The 15856-nt window shown below is 41.4% G+C and overlaps 1 protein-coding gene across 3 annotated transcripts in view; it reads right to left on the bottom strand.

Annotated features, from left to right (window-relative positions):
- The window catches only part of ARFGEF3 (ARFGEF family member 3), a 171950-nt gene that overhangs the window by 150188 nt on the left and 5906 nt on the right, over nt 1-15856 (bottom strand). For all 3 annotated transcript variants that reach the window (XM_087865521.1, XM_045814723.2, XM_087865522.1), the window contains exon 2: nt 13704-13755. In XM_087865521.1, the coding sequence (XP_087721647.1) occupies nt 13704-13755 (52 nt within the window). The remainder of the gene's footprint in view (nt 1-13703; nt 13756-15856) is intronic.

The following is a 15856-nucleotide window of genomic DNA, read 5'->3' as shown; positions in this document are numbered from 1 at the left end:
GAGCCTGCTTCTTCCTCTCCCACTCCCCCTGCTTGTGTTCCCTCTCCCGCTGGCTGTCTTTCTGTCAAATAAATAAATAAAAATCTTAAAAAAATAAAAATAAATAAAATAAAGTAATATATATATATATATATATATAAAATGGGGAAGAAATGGTTCTCAAAGGGTAACCTAGACGTCCCAGACCCTTTCAGAGGGTCCATGAGCTCAAAAGTATTTTCATTCTCAATCTCTCAGGAATATATGATGGACTCTATCAAAAAAGAGTATCCACCATTATCTGAAAAGGCGATTAAGATTCCTTTCCCATTTTAAACTGCTTATCTGTAGGAGGCAGGATTTTCTTTATCTCCTTCAACCACGGCAACATATTGAACAGACTGAACACAGAAGTAGAGATGAGATTCCAGCTGTTTTCCTTCTACTACGCCACATATTAAAGATTGGCAAAAAAAAATGTAAAATTCTTCTCGCTAAATTGTCTTAAAGTAGTTACTTTTCATTAAAAAAAGTCTTTCAAATTAACATGTAATAGGTTTCTTACTTTTAATGAATTAATAAATACTTTTTAACTTTCTTTTTTAACTTCTAATGTGGTAAATATTGACAGATACAATCTGATATTTTTCCCAAAAAGCCCTTTGGGGGGGTCCTCAGTAACTTGTAAAAGTGTAAAGGGTTTTAAGACCAAAAGTTTGAGAACTGCTACGTTCATGAGACAGATAAATGGATGGGAAATTGTGGTACACGCCCACATGGTGGGTATTACTCAGCCATGAAAAAGGAAATCCTGCCATTGACAGCAACGTGGATGAGTCCTGAGAACATCACACTAAGTGAAGTCAGTCAGAGAAAGACCAACACTGCACGATCTTACGTAAAAGTTCTCACCACACACGCACACAAATTGGTAGCTATGTGAGGGGATGGATATTAAGCACCCTTATGTGCTGATCACATTACAGTGTAAACATATAGCCAGTGATCATGTTGTATACCTTAAACTTACACAATGTTATGTCGATTATACCTCAATAAAGCTGGAAACAATATATGCCTGTAACATGGAGGGACCTGAGACAAGCCCTGTGGGCTAGAAGCTGCTTTCCTGCTCAAATGCTGAGAAGAGAGAAGAAAGGAGGAGGCAAACCAGTGGCTCTTTGCCTGGACCGGAGGCGGCATGCAAGAATGCTGAGTCCTTTTTCGGGGAGACTGAGTCTGTCTCTGGCCTGCAACAGGGTCTCTCTAGACCTGTTTTGCTCTGCATCTATGGGTTGGTCAATGATCACAGGAGGGGAACAGAGGCACCAGACCACCTTTCAGTATCTTCAGTTATAGACGCTTACGGGCAAAATGACCAGCTCAGGGTCCCAATGGCCACACATGGAAGAGCCAGGACTTGGACCCAGAACTTACTGTGTTACCATTCCCTGTTTCCTTTCCCCTCAGGTGGTGTGCTCTTGGAGGCCAGATGGTCTGTGTTTTATTCCCAGCACACAATGTGGCTCGTTTGGCTGACTCCAAGCCCAGGATGCCTGTCCCCACCTGCCACTGCCTCTCCCACTACAGCCCAGACCCCCTCACACTGTCTTCCTACTACTGATCACAGCCCCGGATAGATACCTCCAGTAGAGACGCTGGCATTCAAGACGGACCTGCAAGGCATCACCACAAGCAAATATTTATGAAGGCGTCCACTGTCCTGGGTGCACACACCTTATCCTAGCAATCAATTTCTTTCTTTTTTTCTTTTTAAAGATTTTATTTATTTGACAGAGAGAGAGAGACAGCGAGAGAGGGAACACAAGCAAGGGGAGTGGGAGAGGGAGAAGAAGGTTTCCTGCCAAGCAGGGAGCCCAATGCGGGGCTCGATCCCAGGACCCTGGGATCATGACCTAAGCCAAAAGAAGATGCTTAACGACTGAGCCATCCAGGCACACCAACAATCACTTTCTTTCTTAATCAAATATCCTCTTGACTTTAAAATTACAGCTCTATTTATACCATGTCTGAGACACATGAGTGCTTTCCTCCCCGCTTTCAGCAAATGTCTTGTTACAGGCCCTGTCTTCCACATCTAGCTTTATTTCAGAATAGGAGTTAAAATCCCAGAGGGTAAATATGGCCACCCTCCCCAGGTGGCCTCTGGGTTCAGCCCCTCCCTGCCAACCACAGCTGGACACAGTCTCCTGGCTGCTTCTCTACCAACAGACTCAGAAATAAACATACAAAACCCCTTTTGTCTTTGAGAGATTTTTCTCCCAGCTGGTAAATACAGAAAAACAAAATGAGGCTTACAAAATAAAGCAAGCAATGGGAAAGTTACAGTTTCAGAGTGAGAAAAAAAATCTTTAAAATACAACCGTTCTCTCTGGACCTCATTAAATTAAAGATTAGCCCAGGTCTGCTCCCACTCAGAATGGGATCTATACTGGATGCGTTTCTTTTGTTTTGTTTTGTTTTTTTGTTTTTTGTTTAAAGATTTTAAGTATTTATTTGACAGAGAGAGAGACAGCCAGCAAGAGAGGGATCACAGCAGGGGGAGTGGGAGAGGAAGAAGCAGGCTCCCGGCTGAGGAGCCCGATGTGGGGCTCGATCCCAGAATGCCAGGATCACACCCTGAGCCGAAGGCAGATGCCTAATGACTGAGCCACCCAGGCGCCCCTGGATGCGTTTCTTTGGTTTAGGCCTAACCCAGTAAAAATCAGGCCTAGGCTAAACCTCCTCGCAGAAATTCTGCAGGCTCACTCATCGTAACGGTCCCTAAAAAGACCACCTTAGCTGCTGCTTCACCTCTTCTCACTCAAGTGAGCAGAAGCTCAGAGAGGTAAGCATTAGTTAATTCCATAATTACTCAGTCCTCCCCAGTGGATACTCAGCATCAATTCCAGACCGGAATCTTTTATCTTAAGGTCTCCTTCTGCCTTACAAAGAGGAAAAGCCACTTGAGGTCATTTCCTGGCAAAGTTCTGTATACACACTCATCTCAACAGCTCTAATAATTCATGGCTCTTCCCTCAGCCTGAATATATGACACCCCCTCTTTTAAAGGCTCTGGCTCCTTGGAAATTGCATTTAAAGTTGTTTCAGTCCCAGGTGATCTTAACCTACTCCTACGTTCGTAAATTGCTCTCATGAATGAGCAGTGGCTAAATACAGATTTCCCAAGAGCTCCTTTCAACGCTGGTGCTTCATCAAATAATCTGCTGCATGAAATTTAGTATTCTATATCTCAGCTTTTCACAGAAGTCACAAAGAAGAAATAATAGACCTCTGTGATAAATCAGTACTGGTGGGGGAATACCCCATAGTGAGTTAAGACAGTAAAGTCTGGAGGCCAGCGGTCCTGACCCTACCCCAGGCCGGCTTGAGGAGTGTGGTTGGCTACATGGTTTCTCAAAAAAAAAAAAAAAAAAAAAAGAATCAGAAGGCTACTAAGCATGCTAGGAGGCATCATATTACCAGAGTACTGGACTATAGGGTGGGTAAAGGAGATCTGTGTCAAATTTACTGAACTTCACATGAAAAAGATACACCGGGGTATAATTGCATAATTACGTAATCATACTGATTTATAAACAGTTCAACTACACATAAATATGCAGTAAAATGAAAACAGAAAAAAATATAAAATACTTAATAAATGAAGATGAAACTAAATGGGATTTTAGTCTTTGTACCCTGCCTTCCCCCGTAGAAAAAGAGTCCTACAGGGTGAACAAGAGAGATACAAACAACTCACTGAGCCATTTACATCATGTAATCAATAAGCTCCAGTCCCTACCCATCTCTTGGAATCCACTGTTATAACCCATCAATAGAAACAATTTCTCAAGAGGCATATTTGAAATAAAGCAGGAAATTTGGACCTCAATTGCCTGTAAGGCACAGTTTAATTATAGAAACCAAACACAGAATAAAAAGCCTAGTTCGTTCCATTCAAAAGGAATAAAGAGGCTTAAGAAAGAAAATTCATGATTGAATTGCTATATTTTTTTCAAAATGGAGTTTAATGTTTCCTTCCAACACTTCCCTTTAGAACCAAGGGCTATAAAATAAAGACATCAACCACTTGTCATAAAGGAATGATGAGTGGCCATGCCTAGTCTTGAACATTAATGTCTTGCTCACATCCCAAAATATCAATCAAGCCCAATATGCCCCACATCCTAGTTTGGGTGGGTTACGCACTTCTTTAATTGATCATTTCAAAGTGCTTTTAGGTCAGGGGCTATTAACAAGGAGAAGCTTTATAATAGAGAGCTAATTGTAGGTCTTCCTTATGAAAGGGAAGAGAGCAAGAAAACCGTTAGGACTGGCCTCCAGGCTGGCAGATAACACAGAGAAGAAGCTGTTTGTAAGTTAGGAAATAGTATAGTATTGTTACTTATGCTATGTCACAAGGTGACAGGAACACCCTTTGTCTTCCTTAGCAGCAGGAAAAGGAAAAAGAGAAATTAGATCTTTGGGGCACCTTGATTTTGAACATGGATTTCAGCTTTCCCACTGCTAAAGGCTTCTCCACGTGCCATGTTCTTTTTGCCAATGGGTTTTTGTGGCCAACACGGAAATGTCATTCTGCTCACCTGTTTAGGGCAAGCCTGATCTCAGGAAGATGGAACATCAGGTCAAGTTCAGGGCAAGTCCTTGTTCACTTAAATGGTCCCTCTCTACCCGCAGGAAGGTTGACAGAGTCTCCCTCCTTCCTTTCATAACTCGCTGAGATGAAAAATTCTCTATAATTGAAAATGAGCCAGGCTTAGATTAGTCAAAGGGTCTTAAACGTCTTATGATGATGATGATTATCTTCCTATTGCAGAACCAGCAAAAGATCGGAGGAGCCAAAACTGACTTACAGTTGTCTGCCTCTGCAAAGGGAGGTCAGCTGTACTAGGGAAGAAAGACAGAAACCAGAAAGAGAGAAGACCTCAAGATGAGCTTAAATCCATAAGAAGCACAGATGTTTGCAATTCACCTGGAATAACATGGAAGTCTCGTTAGAAGCACCTGTCTGGCACTTATCCTAATAGCCTCCATTCAGGTAGCACAGCTGAAGACAGGACCTGGGAATTCTACACCAGCATCCTTTGCTTCTTCCTCTTGACCACAGGAGCTAGCAAGGGGAGCCCAACGCTTCTCCATGATACAAGAAAGGCAGAAACAACAACGCTGAGATTGAAACTGTCTGCCAAAACCCACTACACAGGTATTTGCTGTTCTCAGCCATTTGAAATCACAGTCTTTCCCAGTTGACGTGAATATGTTTATTTCAATTAAAAAATAAACAAAACTTTTGCACATCCTTTAGAAGTGGCTCCAGGGTTCAAAACCTAGAACCGAAACACTAAAATAGAGAAAAGCAGCAGAAAAGCCATTAAAATAAAACCATACAAAGAGTAGGAAGTGACTATGGATGGTTCTCTCGAAGCATAAATGCTGATGAATGTGCTCCCATCCTGCATGAAAGATCAGTAGGTCCCCCAATCAAGAGAGGGACGAACAGGCTAGCATCTGAGCTGGAAAAAGTATGTGGACCAGGCAGGCAAAGTGAAGCAGAAGCCGGGGGACAGGTGTGGTGTGGGGGACACAGACAAGGACAAATGGGAGGAAATGCTGTTAGTCTTTCTGGGAACAACAACTGGCAGGAGAAAAGCAATTAGGCTGAGGCTGGCTCTGAACAATCACAGAGAAGGTAAGCGAAAGACTGCTGGGCCGTGGCTGGAGTCACATCTGCGACTGTTCCCAAAGGCGCACTGGGAAATGCCAACAAGAGGTTCATTGCCAATGGCTGCCTTTGAACAAGACAGCTCGAGGATTCCCTTGACATTTTTATCTCACCTACACCACTCCTGTTGTAAATAACCTGGGCTAAGAGTAGGGGCAAATCCTGCATTGGAGCAGGATGGGGGTGAAGGTTCCTTAGTTCTTTAGAACAGAAATACTCCAAGTGGAATTCATGTTGGGAATGTGGCAGGGGAGGCAGCCTGCCTCTTCCAGGTGGGCCAGTGAGAGCTGGAACCCTTGCATAGTCAATGTCCTTTGGCACAGAACATTAATCAGGGTTCCAATAACTACCACCAACTCCTAACCCCTGATCTAATACACATTAGGCTAGTTAGCGCTTTGGTTGAGGAGAGAGTGAGGAATGTAAGACTATACTGGGTGAGGTCAATGGATTGGGCATTGGGCTTCTGGTCCTACTCTTTGGGACCTCCCCTCTCAGTCAATGAGATGTGAAGAGTCCTACTGCCAAAGCTGAGATTCCATTCTGGCATGAATTCTTCCAAATACTATGTTTTCTAAGAATCTAGGAGATGAGGCACAGGTTCCTTGGGATATGCAGTGCAGTCTGGAAAAGCAGTTTCATCCTGCAAGCATTTACAGAGGACCAAAGTAGGGGATGAAAAGATGAATAATTTGGGCACCTGGGTGGCTCAGTTGGTTAAGTGTCTGCCTTTGGCTCAGGCCACGATCCCAGGGTTCTGGGATCGAGTCCCAGGTCGGGCTCCCTATTTAGCAGGGAGTCTGCTTCTCCCTCTACCCTTCCCTCCTGCTTGTGAGCACTCTCTCTCACTCTCTCTCTCTCAAATAAATAAAATATTTAAAAAGATGAATAATTTATAATATATGAACTCCTGGAGGATAGGGTCTCAGAATAGAACCCCTAGACAGCTGCCAGCCTGCCAGCTCCATGAGAGATTTGCGCAGAGTAGAGTGAGGGCACAGAGGTGAGAAGAATCTCTTCGAGCAACACAGCTCAGCCTTCAAGGGTAAGTAGCATGATGAAGTGGGAAAGGCTGCATGTGTATGAGACACCCAGTGGACAATCCTGATGAAAAGAGCAGCTCAGAACCCCCCCCCCCTCCTGTTTTAATGCCCCATTTAAGGGAGTTTGCAATTGGTAACCAAACACCACAGACCTGCCGTTTGGGTCTAAGCTTTGGCATGAGGAAGGGAAAGGATTTGTAACAGCATGCTTTATTTCAACTCATGAGATGGGCCCAGGAGGGAGGAGGAACGGTGGCTGGGAAATGCCTTCAGTGAAACACTAGTACACGTGGGACAGGGTACCCTGGAAGTGGGGGTCTTACTAATCCCAGCCTTCATCGTGGGAAAGAGCTTGTTTCCCTAATTGTGCATGCCACTAAGGTTCTGCTCAAAGTAGGACAGAAACCAAGGTCCTTAGTAAAAAAAAATAGTCTGTGTTATCTGGAGGGGGCAGAATAAAGCTTGACTTGAACATGGATGACCCCAGCAGCCATAAGAATTTTCTGGGAGTTCAGGGAGTGCAGGGCTGGAACTCCAGTGAGATGACTGAGGCACTGGCCTTGGGCACAAAATTTTAGGGAGCATTAAAAAACTCAGTCAGCAAGATAAATAATATTTTAATGCCACACTTTTTTTCTTTTTTGAATTCCAGTATAATTAACAGGGTTATACTAGTTTCAAGTGTACAATACAGTGATTCAACAATTCTATACATTACTCAGTGCCCATCATGGTACATGTGCTCTTAATCCCCTTCACCTGTTTCACCCATCCCCCACCCACCTCCTCTCTGGTAACCACCAGTTTGTTCTCTGTAGTTAAGAGTCAGATTTTTGTTTGTCTCTTTTCTTTTTGTTCATTAATTCGTTTCTTAAATTCCACATGAGCGAAATTATATGGTATTTGTCTTTCTCCGACTTGTTTTGCTTAGCATTATACCCTCTAGATCCATCCACGTTGTTGCAAATGGCAAGATTTCATTCTTTTTTATGACTGAGCAATATTTCGTTGTATATGTATATATCACATCTTTATCCATTCATCTATCAATGGACACTTGGGCTGCTTCCATAATTTGACTATCATAAATAATGCTGCAATAAACATAGGGGTACACAGATCTTTGTGAATTAGTGTTTACATTCTTTTTGGGTAAATACCCAGGAGTGGAATTACTGGATCATATGGTAATTCTACTTAATTTTTTGAGGGGCCTCCATACTAGTTTCCACAGTGGCTGCCCCAGTTTGCATTCCTGCCAATAGTGCATGAGGGTTCCTTCTTCTCCACATCCTCACCAACACTTGTCTCTCATGCTTTTTATTTTAGCCATTCTGAAGGGTGTGAGGTGTTTTAATGCCACATTTTAAAAACTCAAAATGAATGCCAAAATTCCATGATGAACGAAATACCAAACCTTAAAAAAAAGACAGGATCTGACCTGTACTTGCATGACTCCACCTCACTCACCCCACCTGGGCCCAGTCGAAGAGGAGTGAACCTCTTGGAAATCTGACAGGGAAGATAGGGTAGTATGTCAGAGAGCCAGGCAGCTCAACTATGACAGCAAACTGGTAGTGGCCTATGGTCTCGGGGCCTTGGCCTGGGGTGAAAAGCATCCTTCTTACAGATTTATGTAGAGCTGTGTGAGGATATCCAGATCCGCCGCCACCAGAATATGGAGTTTCAAATCCACTGGAGAAGACAGCCAGCAAACCATTCTGGCCCAGATGCCAGCAGAGACTGACCATACCCAACCAAGACTCAGAAGCAGAAGAATACTGCAAAACTCCATTAGGGAAGAACATTTTTGGGGCATCTGCCAGCAGGTTAAGAATGATCTGGAAGAGGCAGTGACTGCATACAACAAGGGTACTGAAAGGTCCACAAAAGAGCCCTTTTCTTTTTCACAGTTAGGGTTGGATATAATATAAACCCTTCAACATTTCTGAGACAAAGATGATCAGACAGAACCCGGTATCATCATAACCAAGCCATCACAAGGACAGTGGGGTATGGAGGGGGACAGCCGATGAAGCAACTTGCGAGAAGCTAAACATTCCAGAAGTTGTGGTTAAGTCCAGGTGGGCTTAAGCCGGGTGCTTCCTGCCAAGCAAGGCTGGTGACGGCTTCACAAAATATAGACATCAGCCCTCGATATTCATTACAAAAGCCACCAGCGCAGCCCTGAAGATTCCAGAAATGACCAGGTTGTTTTGGTTCTACCATTTGATTCCCAAACCACAGGGGAAAAGCAGGGAGGTAGAGCGGGTGAGAAGATAAAGTAGAAAAATGTCCAAGAACAGAAAACATTTCATGTTATTAACTACTAATACTTCTTGACCAGTAGCTTCCCGGTCTTGTTTATCACTCGGTTGAAAAACCAGTGGCTAACAACAAATGAAGTCAACGACTATTCGCGCTCACTTGACTTGGTCAGAGATAGTTCAGCAAGTCTGTCACAGTTAGGGGGCACCTCAGTTGCCTTCTGCTTGTAATACAAGGAGGACATGGAAATGGTAGCCCCAATCAAAGGAAGAGCCTGAGAAGTTGATGACCTCCTTCTTGAGTCTAGGGACACTGCAACGGCCCACTCAGTCACAGGTTTTGAACCCTGTGAAGACATGGAAGTCCTGAAGTTTAAGAAGAAGGAAAAGAGAAGCAAAGGCAGTGAGGGGACAGGCTCTTCACGGAGGAGGGTAAGGACTCTCAGACTCTCAGACTCCCTGCCAAGCTCAAAAGCAAGACTTAGGGCAAGAAGGTAGAATGATTTTCACATAACTATCTACTAACAAATTCAGAAATATTCCACAGGACAGGATCACTGGCCCTTCCTCCGTGGCTGACACGGACCCGCACTGGCACTGCATGAATCCCTATCCCTGTTGCTACAGCGGCCCACTTACCAACCGTGGAGTGGGCGTTTGCTCACTGAAAGCCTGGGCTGGAACGGGCAATGCCTCCGACCATCCTTCTCGCCACCGAAAATGTTTTCTCATGGGGTTCTCCCCTGCAGTGCCCTACACATGACTGAGTCCAGTCACTAGAGTGATGAAAATCATTCATGCGACATCAGGACTACTTTAGTTCATACAAGACATCCGAGGAGCAATCAATGGTAAGAGAAAAACAGAAGGTAATGCAACCCCAGGTCTCTCAAGGTTTCCGTTTTCTTCTGATCTGAGCTATCATTACTAATGGACACAACTGAGCACAGCAGTATGAGTAATTATGTATCAGAACGTTAATATATTGAATATAAAAAGCACATCAGTCAGGGGCAAAAGAAAAATGAAGAAAAACAGCACAGCAAAAGTATTTGAGATTTGAATTATTCCCTATTGCCCTTTCCAAAACCACAAAATATCTGTAAATAATCACTTGAAGTGATTATCAGAAATGGGAACTGAATCTGAACACAAAATCAGGAGAACGCAAGACATAGTTAATGAATCTGGTTTCTTTCTCATGTACAAATAGAAGTGTAATTGAAGAAAAATAATTACAATATAATTGAACAAATAATTAACATATCCAAATTCTTTCTTGGGTACAAATATTTACAGTGACTAGATTTTTTTTTTTTTTTTTTTGAGCAGGTACTCAAACAATTGAAAGATGCCCTGGTGAACACAATGACTGGACAGAGTTAAGTACTTTCTGGGTTTCAAAGTGCCTGGCAGCGAATCAAAGGATTAAAGGGAGACTGACTTGACAACAAAGAGAGAAAAGCCCATTACAGCATAACTCATTATATCACTTCTCTTACGATAAAGGGAAATAGTAAATCAGACAAATATTGATTCAAGAGCTCTTTCTGGTTCTAATGACGGCTTATTCTTCTAACCTAAAAGAAGCTTTAAAAGCCTCCCAACTCTTGTGAATCATGGTCAAATTGCAACCTCCTTATATGTGTAAAATTCTACAATACATTTATGGTGGCTACCACAAAACACTGTTTTCCAGCTACGTATGTCTTTATTCTCCTCCCTCTGAATAGAAAACCTTTGAGAGCAATGCTCACATCTGTTTTGTGTCATTCCTAGGGTTTAGTTCTCTGCACAAAGATGTTCGATAGACCTCCCTGCATACCGAGAACACAATACATATACACAAAATGACCTCACCAGCTTTCTCATTAGGATCAGCCCTCCAAATTATCCGCTAACAGAGGTGAAGATATGAAAAGACACTGATATATATATTCATCCACAGCTCCTGATCCAGCATCCTCCCCACCGATTTGTGACTCCCCCCCTTCTATGAGTTGTACAAGACGGCAAGCTGGCTCTGGGTAAATCTTGCGGTCGGGGCTGGAAGGCAAGCTAAATGGCATGTCTCAGTGGGGGCCGACCATGTGTAGGTCCCCTTAACAACTGCATTTTCTCTAACTCATCTGTCGGCCCCCTCAACACACACAGAGTTGGAAAATGCCAGTTGCGTTTTGAGGAACGTTCTTAACTAGCAGGCCCGGAGGCAACGCCGCTATCACTGCCACCTTCTCACCCCTAACACCACAGGCAGAACTTTCCTCACAGACCCAGAAGCACAGGAAGCCCAGCCATCTGGTTCAACAACCCTCTGGATTAGGAACTAGGCACTGTTACCAAACTTTCGTTGCTCAAACAGCCACGAAGAGAAAGTTAAAAGTTCTGTTTTTCATTGGACATTTACATTTCTGCATCATAATTTCAATTAATGGAAAAGGTTACGATCCTGGCATATTGGAAGTATTACAATTTTTAATTAAAACATATCAGTTATTTTAATGTATCTAATGAAATCTAAAGACCACACCAATTTGAAAACCTCCTTCATCCAACAAAAAAGTTTCTGAGCAAACTCTTCTCTAACAGTAAAAAAAATGCTACATTTTTCTCTCTTCTCCTTGAACTTCTATTTCCATTCTACTTCCCCAACTTAATTTTCTCTCAATATAATATGTTTTAACTCTTGAGAGGCTTTTATTAATCTCCCTACTATATTTCTGTATAACAAAGTGTGTATAAAGTGATTTTTTGAAGATTACCTCTGGCCGTAAGATTTAAAGCTGTTCAATTTTCTTCTGATTTGAGATGTGATTGCTAATGGGCCCAACTGATCCTAACAGCATTAATGAATATTTATAAGAATGTTAATGTAGTTAACATGGAAAGTATAATTTTACTTTATCTTTTTTTATTTTCTTTTTTCTGTTTCTTTAAAATCATTTCTAAAGAAACAGATAAGCCATGTTTATTTTTCTCCTAAATTACTTCACATACCTATGGATGAAGTATTCCTTATCGCTATAATAAGGTGGGAATTTAACATCATTTCCATACCTTTTCACTTTCATAGATGTAAGCAGTAAAACTCCTATTTACATAAACAAGAGAATGAAGGAGACTTATCACCAAAACACCTTTTTGTCTATTATCATATCATTAGATTAAGTCCTCCTTCAGTTTTTTTGAAAGCCAAGAAACAGAAACTAACTTACAGAAAGATGTGTGGTCTGGTCATTATATCCATCCTTTTTACCAACCCAAACACTAGTATTTTCACAGTACTTTGTTGGTGGGATGAGACTTTTGCGCCCCAGGACAACACACCACAGTAAGATTCAGAATGGGATGGGTAAGAGTGGTGCTTTCCTTGGTCAAGGAGAAGACGGACTATAATAGGTAAGATAGAAAAGGAGATGTAGCAGAATCGGTTTTCAGAAAGAATACCTGTAGACGATGGGGCCCAGGAAATCATCTCCCTTAAACCAACTATGCCTTCATATGTCTTGGAGAGTCTTCAAGTTCTCCTGTGTGCATGGATACCCCAGCTGGACACCCCCTTACACCCGGGCAAGGGTGTTATTGCCAGGCATTCTGTCCATCTAGCTTTATACACATAAAAGTACATTCGGTTTGATTAATACATGAATTTCCTTTCACCATATCAGCTTGCAGCAGATACTATAGGAGAAACAATAAATTTTTGAAAAACACAGGATCATAATTCTTGTTCATTCTACTTGTAGAGACAGAAAACACCTAGTAAATCATAATGTCCTGACAGTATAGAACTTTACTCAACAGAAGAGTGTAAGTTCAATATTTTTAATAATGTCAAAAAAATCTGCAAATCAGCCAAATGTTTAATAATAAGAAAATTGCTAAATAAACATTACAGCAGCCGTAAAATGGAAGAATATACAATATTTTAATTTGAAGAACATATATTGACATTAGAAAATGTTCTTCATATGATGTGGCCTGAAAAAATAAGCAGGAAACAAACATAAATGAAATTCATATTAATTTCTAAATATATGTATATGTAGGAAAAAGTCTGTTAAGAAAATCTGCTAAATGGTTTTCAGTGGTTATCCTTAGGTGGTGTAATTATGGGCAACTTCCTTATTTGTTCTTTCCAAATGTCCCACACAGGGCATTTCTCTCATGATAAAGAGGGATGGGGAATGGTGAGGAAGGTGGGGAAACAGGCTCGCCATCTCAGGCTGCTGTATGTGGCTATAGAGTTTGTGGGAGATGGTGTCCAGCCAAGGGACCAGTGGGAGTTTAAATCTACTCCACCAGGGTGTAGGATGGCTTCTGCCCAGTGGGAGCGCCATTTCCTAGTCTGCAGTGGAAGATCCTGTCCACTGTCTACATTCTCTCTTAGGTTTTGGTCATTTCTCTCCTTGTCCAATTTTATACTTTCACCTCATTCCTCAGCTGCTCTCTTTGGATTACTAACTTCACTCACTCCACAGATGCCTAGAAATCACTGCAGTCAGGTTCCCATCACGCTAACCTCATGAACTATCCCAGTTCATGGATTTAAAAGAGCGTTCGGTCAGCAAGTAAAATGCTACAGGCCAATGAGGTTATCTGGGCCTTCAGGAAAGTACAGTGGGTGATTTTTACTTCCACTACATTTTACAACTCCAGTCTCCTTACCTCAGCAAGTGTGGAGGGATCTTGACAATGGTATCCACACCACCCAGGGTTTCTGCAGAAGGAAAATTACAAAGTTAAAAATAAATATGTATAGACTGAGAATCTGTAGATAAATTTCCGTCAGTTTTTTTTTCTCCCCTAGAAATTCCTATAATTATAAATCAGTTCTCAATTATCTGCATGCGAGTCACTCATACTTAAAAATCCTCCCTTGATAGCTCAAAAGACTTCCTTGGAGGAGTTACAAATTAGGATACATTTCCCTACAGAAACACAGAATGTATAGTTAAATTTTTAACCTGAACCAAAATGCCAATTTAATCTAGCTACAACCAGCTAAAATGCGATAGTCTTGCAATAAAAATAGACAAAGGACAAGGGAAACAAAAGCAAAAATAAACTCTTGGGACTACATCAAACTAAAAGGCTTTTGCAGAGCAAAGGAAACAATCAACAAAAACAAAAGGCAACATACTGGATGGGACAAAATATTTGCAAATCATATATCTAATAAGGGGTTAATATCTAAAATATATGAAGAACTTATACAACTCAACACCAAAAGAAGAAAAAAAAAAACCTACCCCAAATAATCCAATTAAAAAATGGGCAGAGGACCTGAATAGGCATTTTTCCAGAGAAGACATACAGATGGCCAACAGACACATGAAAAGATGCTCGACATCACTCATCATCAGGCAAACGCAAATCAAAACCACTATGAGATATTACCTGACACCTGTCAGAATAGCTAAAATCAAAAAGATAAGAAATAAGTGTTGGCAAGGATATGAGAAAAGAGAACCCTCATGCACTATTGGTGGAAATGTAAATTGGTATAGCCACTGCGGAAAACAGTATGGGGGTTCCTCAAAAAATTAAAAATAGAACTACTATACCATCCAAAATTCCACTACTGCTGAGTATATTTACCTGAAGGAAGAAAAAGAAAAAACCAGTAATTCAAAAGACATATGCACCCCTATGTTTATTGCAGCATTATTTACCATAGCCATGATAGGAAAGCAACCTAAGCATCCCTTAATAAGTGAATGGATAAAGAAGATGGGGTATAATATATATATAATGGAATATTACCCAGCCATAAGAAAAATAATGAAATCCCATCATTTGTGAGAGGGTAGGTGGACCTCGAGTGTATTATACTCAGTGAAATAAGTCAGGTAGAGAAAGACAAATACCATATGATTTCACTTATATGTGGGATCTCAAAACCAAAACAAACAGAAAAACAAAAACCAAAAATAGACTCATGAATATGTACAGAGAACAAACTGATGATTACCAGAGGGAGGGCTGTGGGGGATGGGTTAAATAGGCAAAGGGGATTAAGAGGTACAAACATCCAGTTACAAAATAAATTAGTCACAGGGATGAAAAGAACAGCATAGGGAATACCATCAATAATATTTTAACAACTTTGCTTGGTGACAGAGGGTAACTATACTAATCGTGAGCATTTTGTAATGTATATAATGGTCAAAACACTAAGTTTTACACCTGAAATTAATATAGTATTGTATGTCAACTAAACTTCAATTAAAAATAATAATAAATATAGAAAGGAAAGCTATTTCCTTGAAAATACTGTTTCAATACTCCTAAATAATGATTCATACTGGCAAGAGACTTGATGTTCACAAAGCACTTTATACAATATCTCATTATGCTCACACACATTTATGACATGGCAGATTAAACTTTTTTTTTTAATCGTCCTACAGTTAGGGATACTGAAAGGAGGCTCACCCTTAAATCTCATTAACCCAACCTGGATGTTTGATACTTTACCATTGTTGTGGATTATTCACACTACTGTTACCTCCAGTTGTAGAGATAATGAAACACTATTTTCCCCCTCCCCCTGCAAAAGCTGTTCTATTTCAATAAGCGTTAACAATTCTGCACCCAATTCCAACATGTGTGGCTGGGGGAGGCTTCCCCACATGACCAAGCAATTCTCTGACACCAGCTGGCTGTCCTACCATTTAATTCGATTCTGACACCATCTACTAGGAGATAGCATCAGATCCCACAGGTTAAGGGCTCAATCCTACAGGACTGCACCCCCTCTTCAGACCCCAATCCCAAATTCAGGTTGTCACACAGGCTTCTGACTGACCAGCCATAGG

Source organism: Ursus americanus, chromosome 11 (genome assembly GCF_024610735.1).
Source record: "Ursus americanus isolate L20-20 chromosome 11, mUrsAme1.1.p, whole genome shotgun sequence".
In the NCBI taxonomy this organism is placed as follows: Eukaryota; Metazoa; Chordata; class Mammalia; order Carnivora; family Ursidae; genus Ursus; species Ursus americanus.
This window is presented reverse-complemented; position numbering and strand designations above follow the sequence as displayed.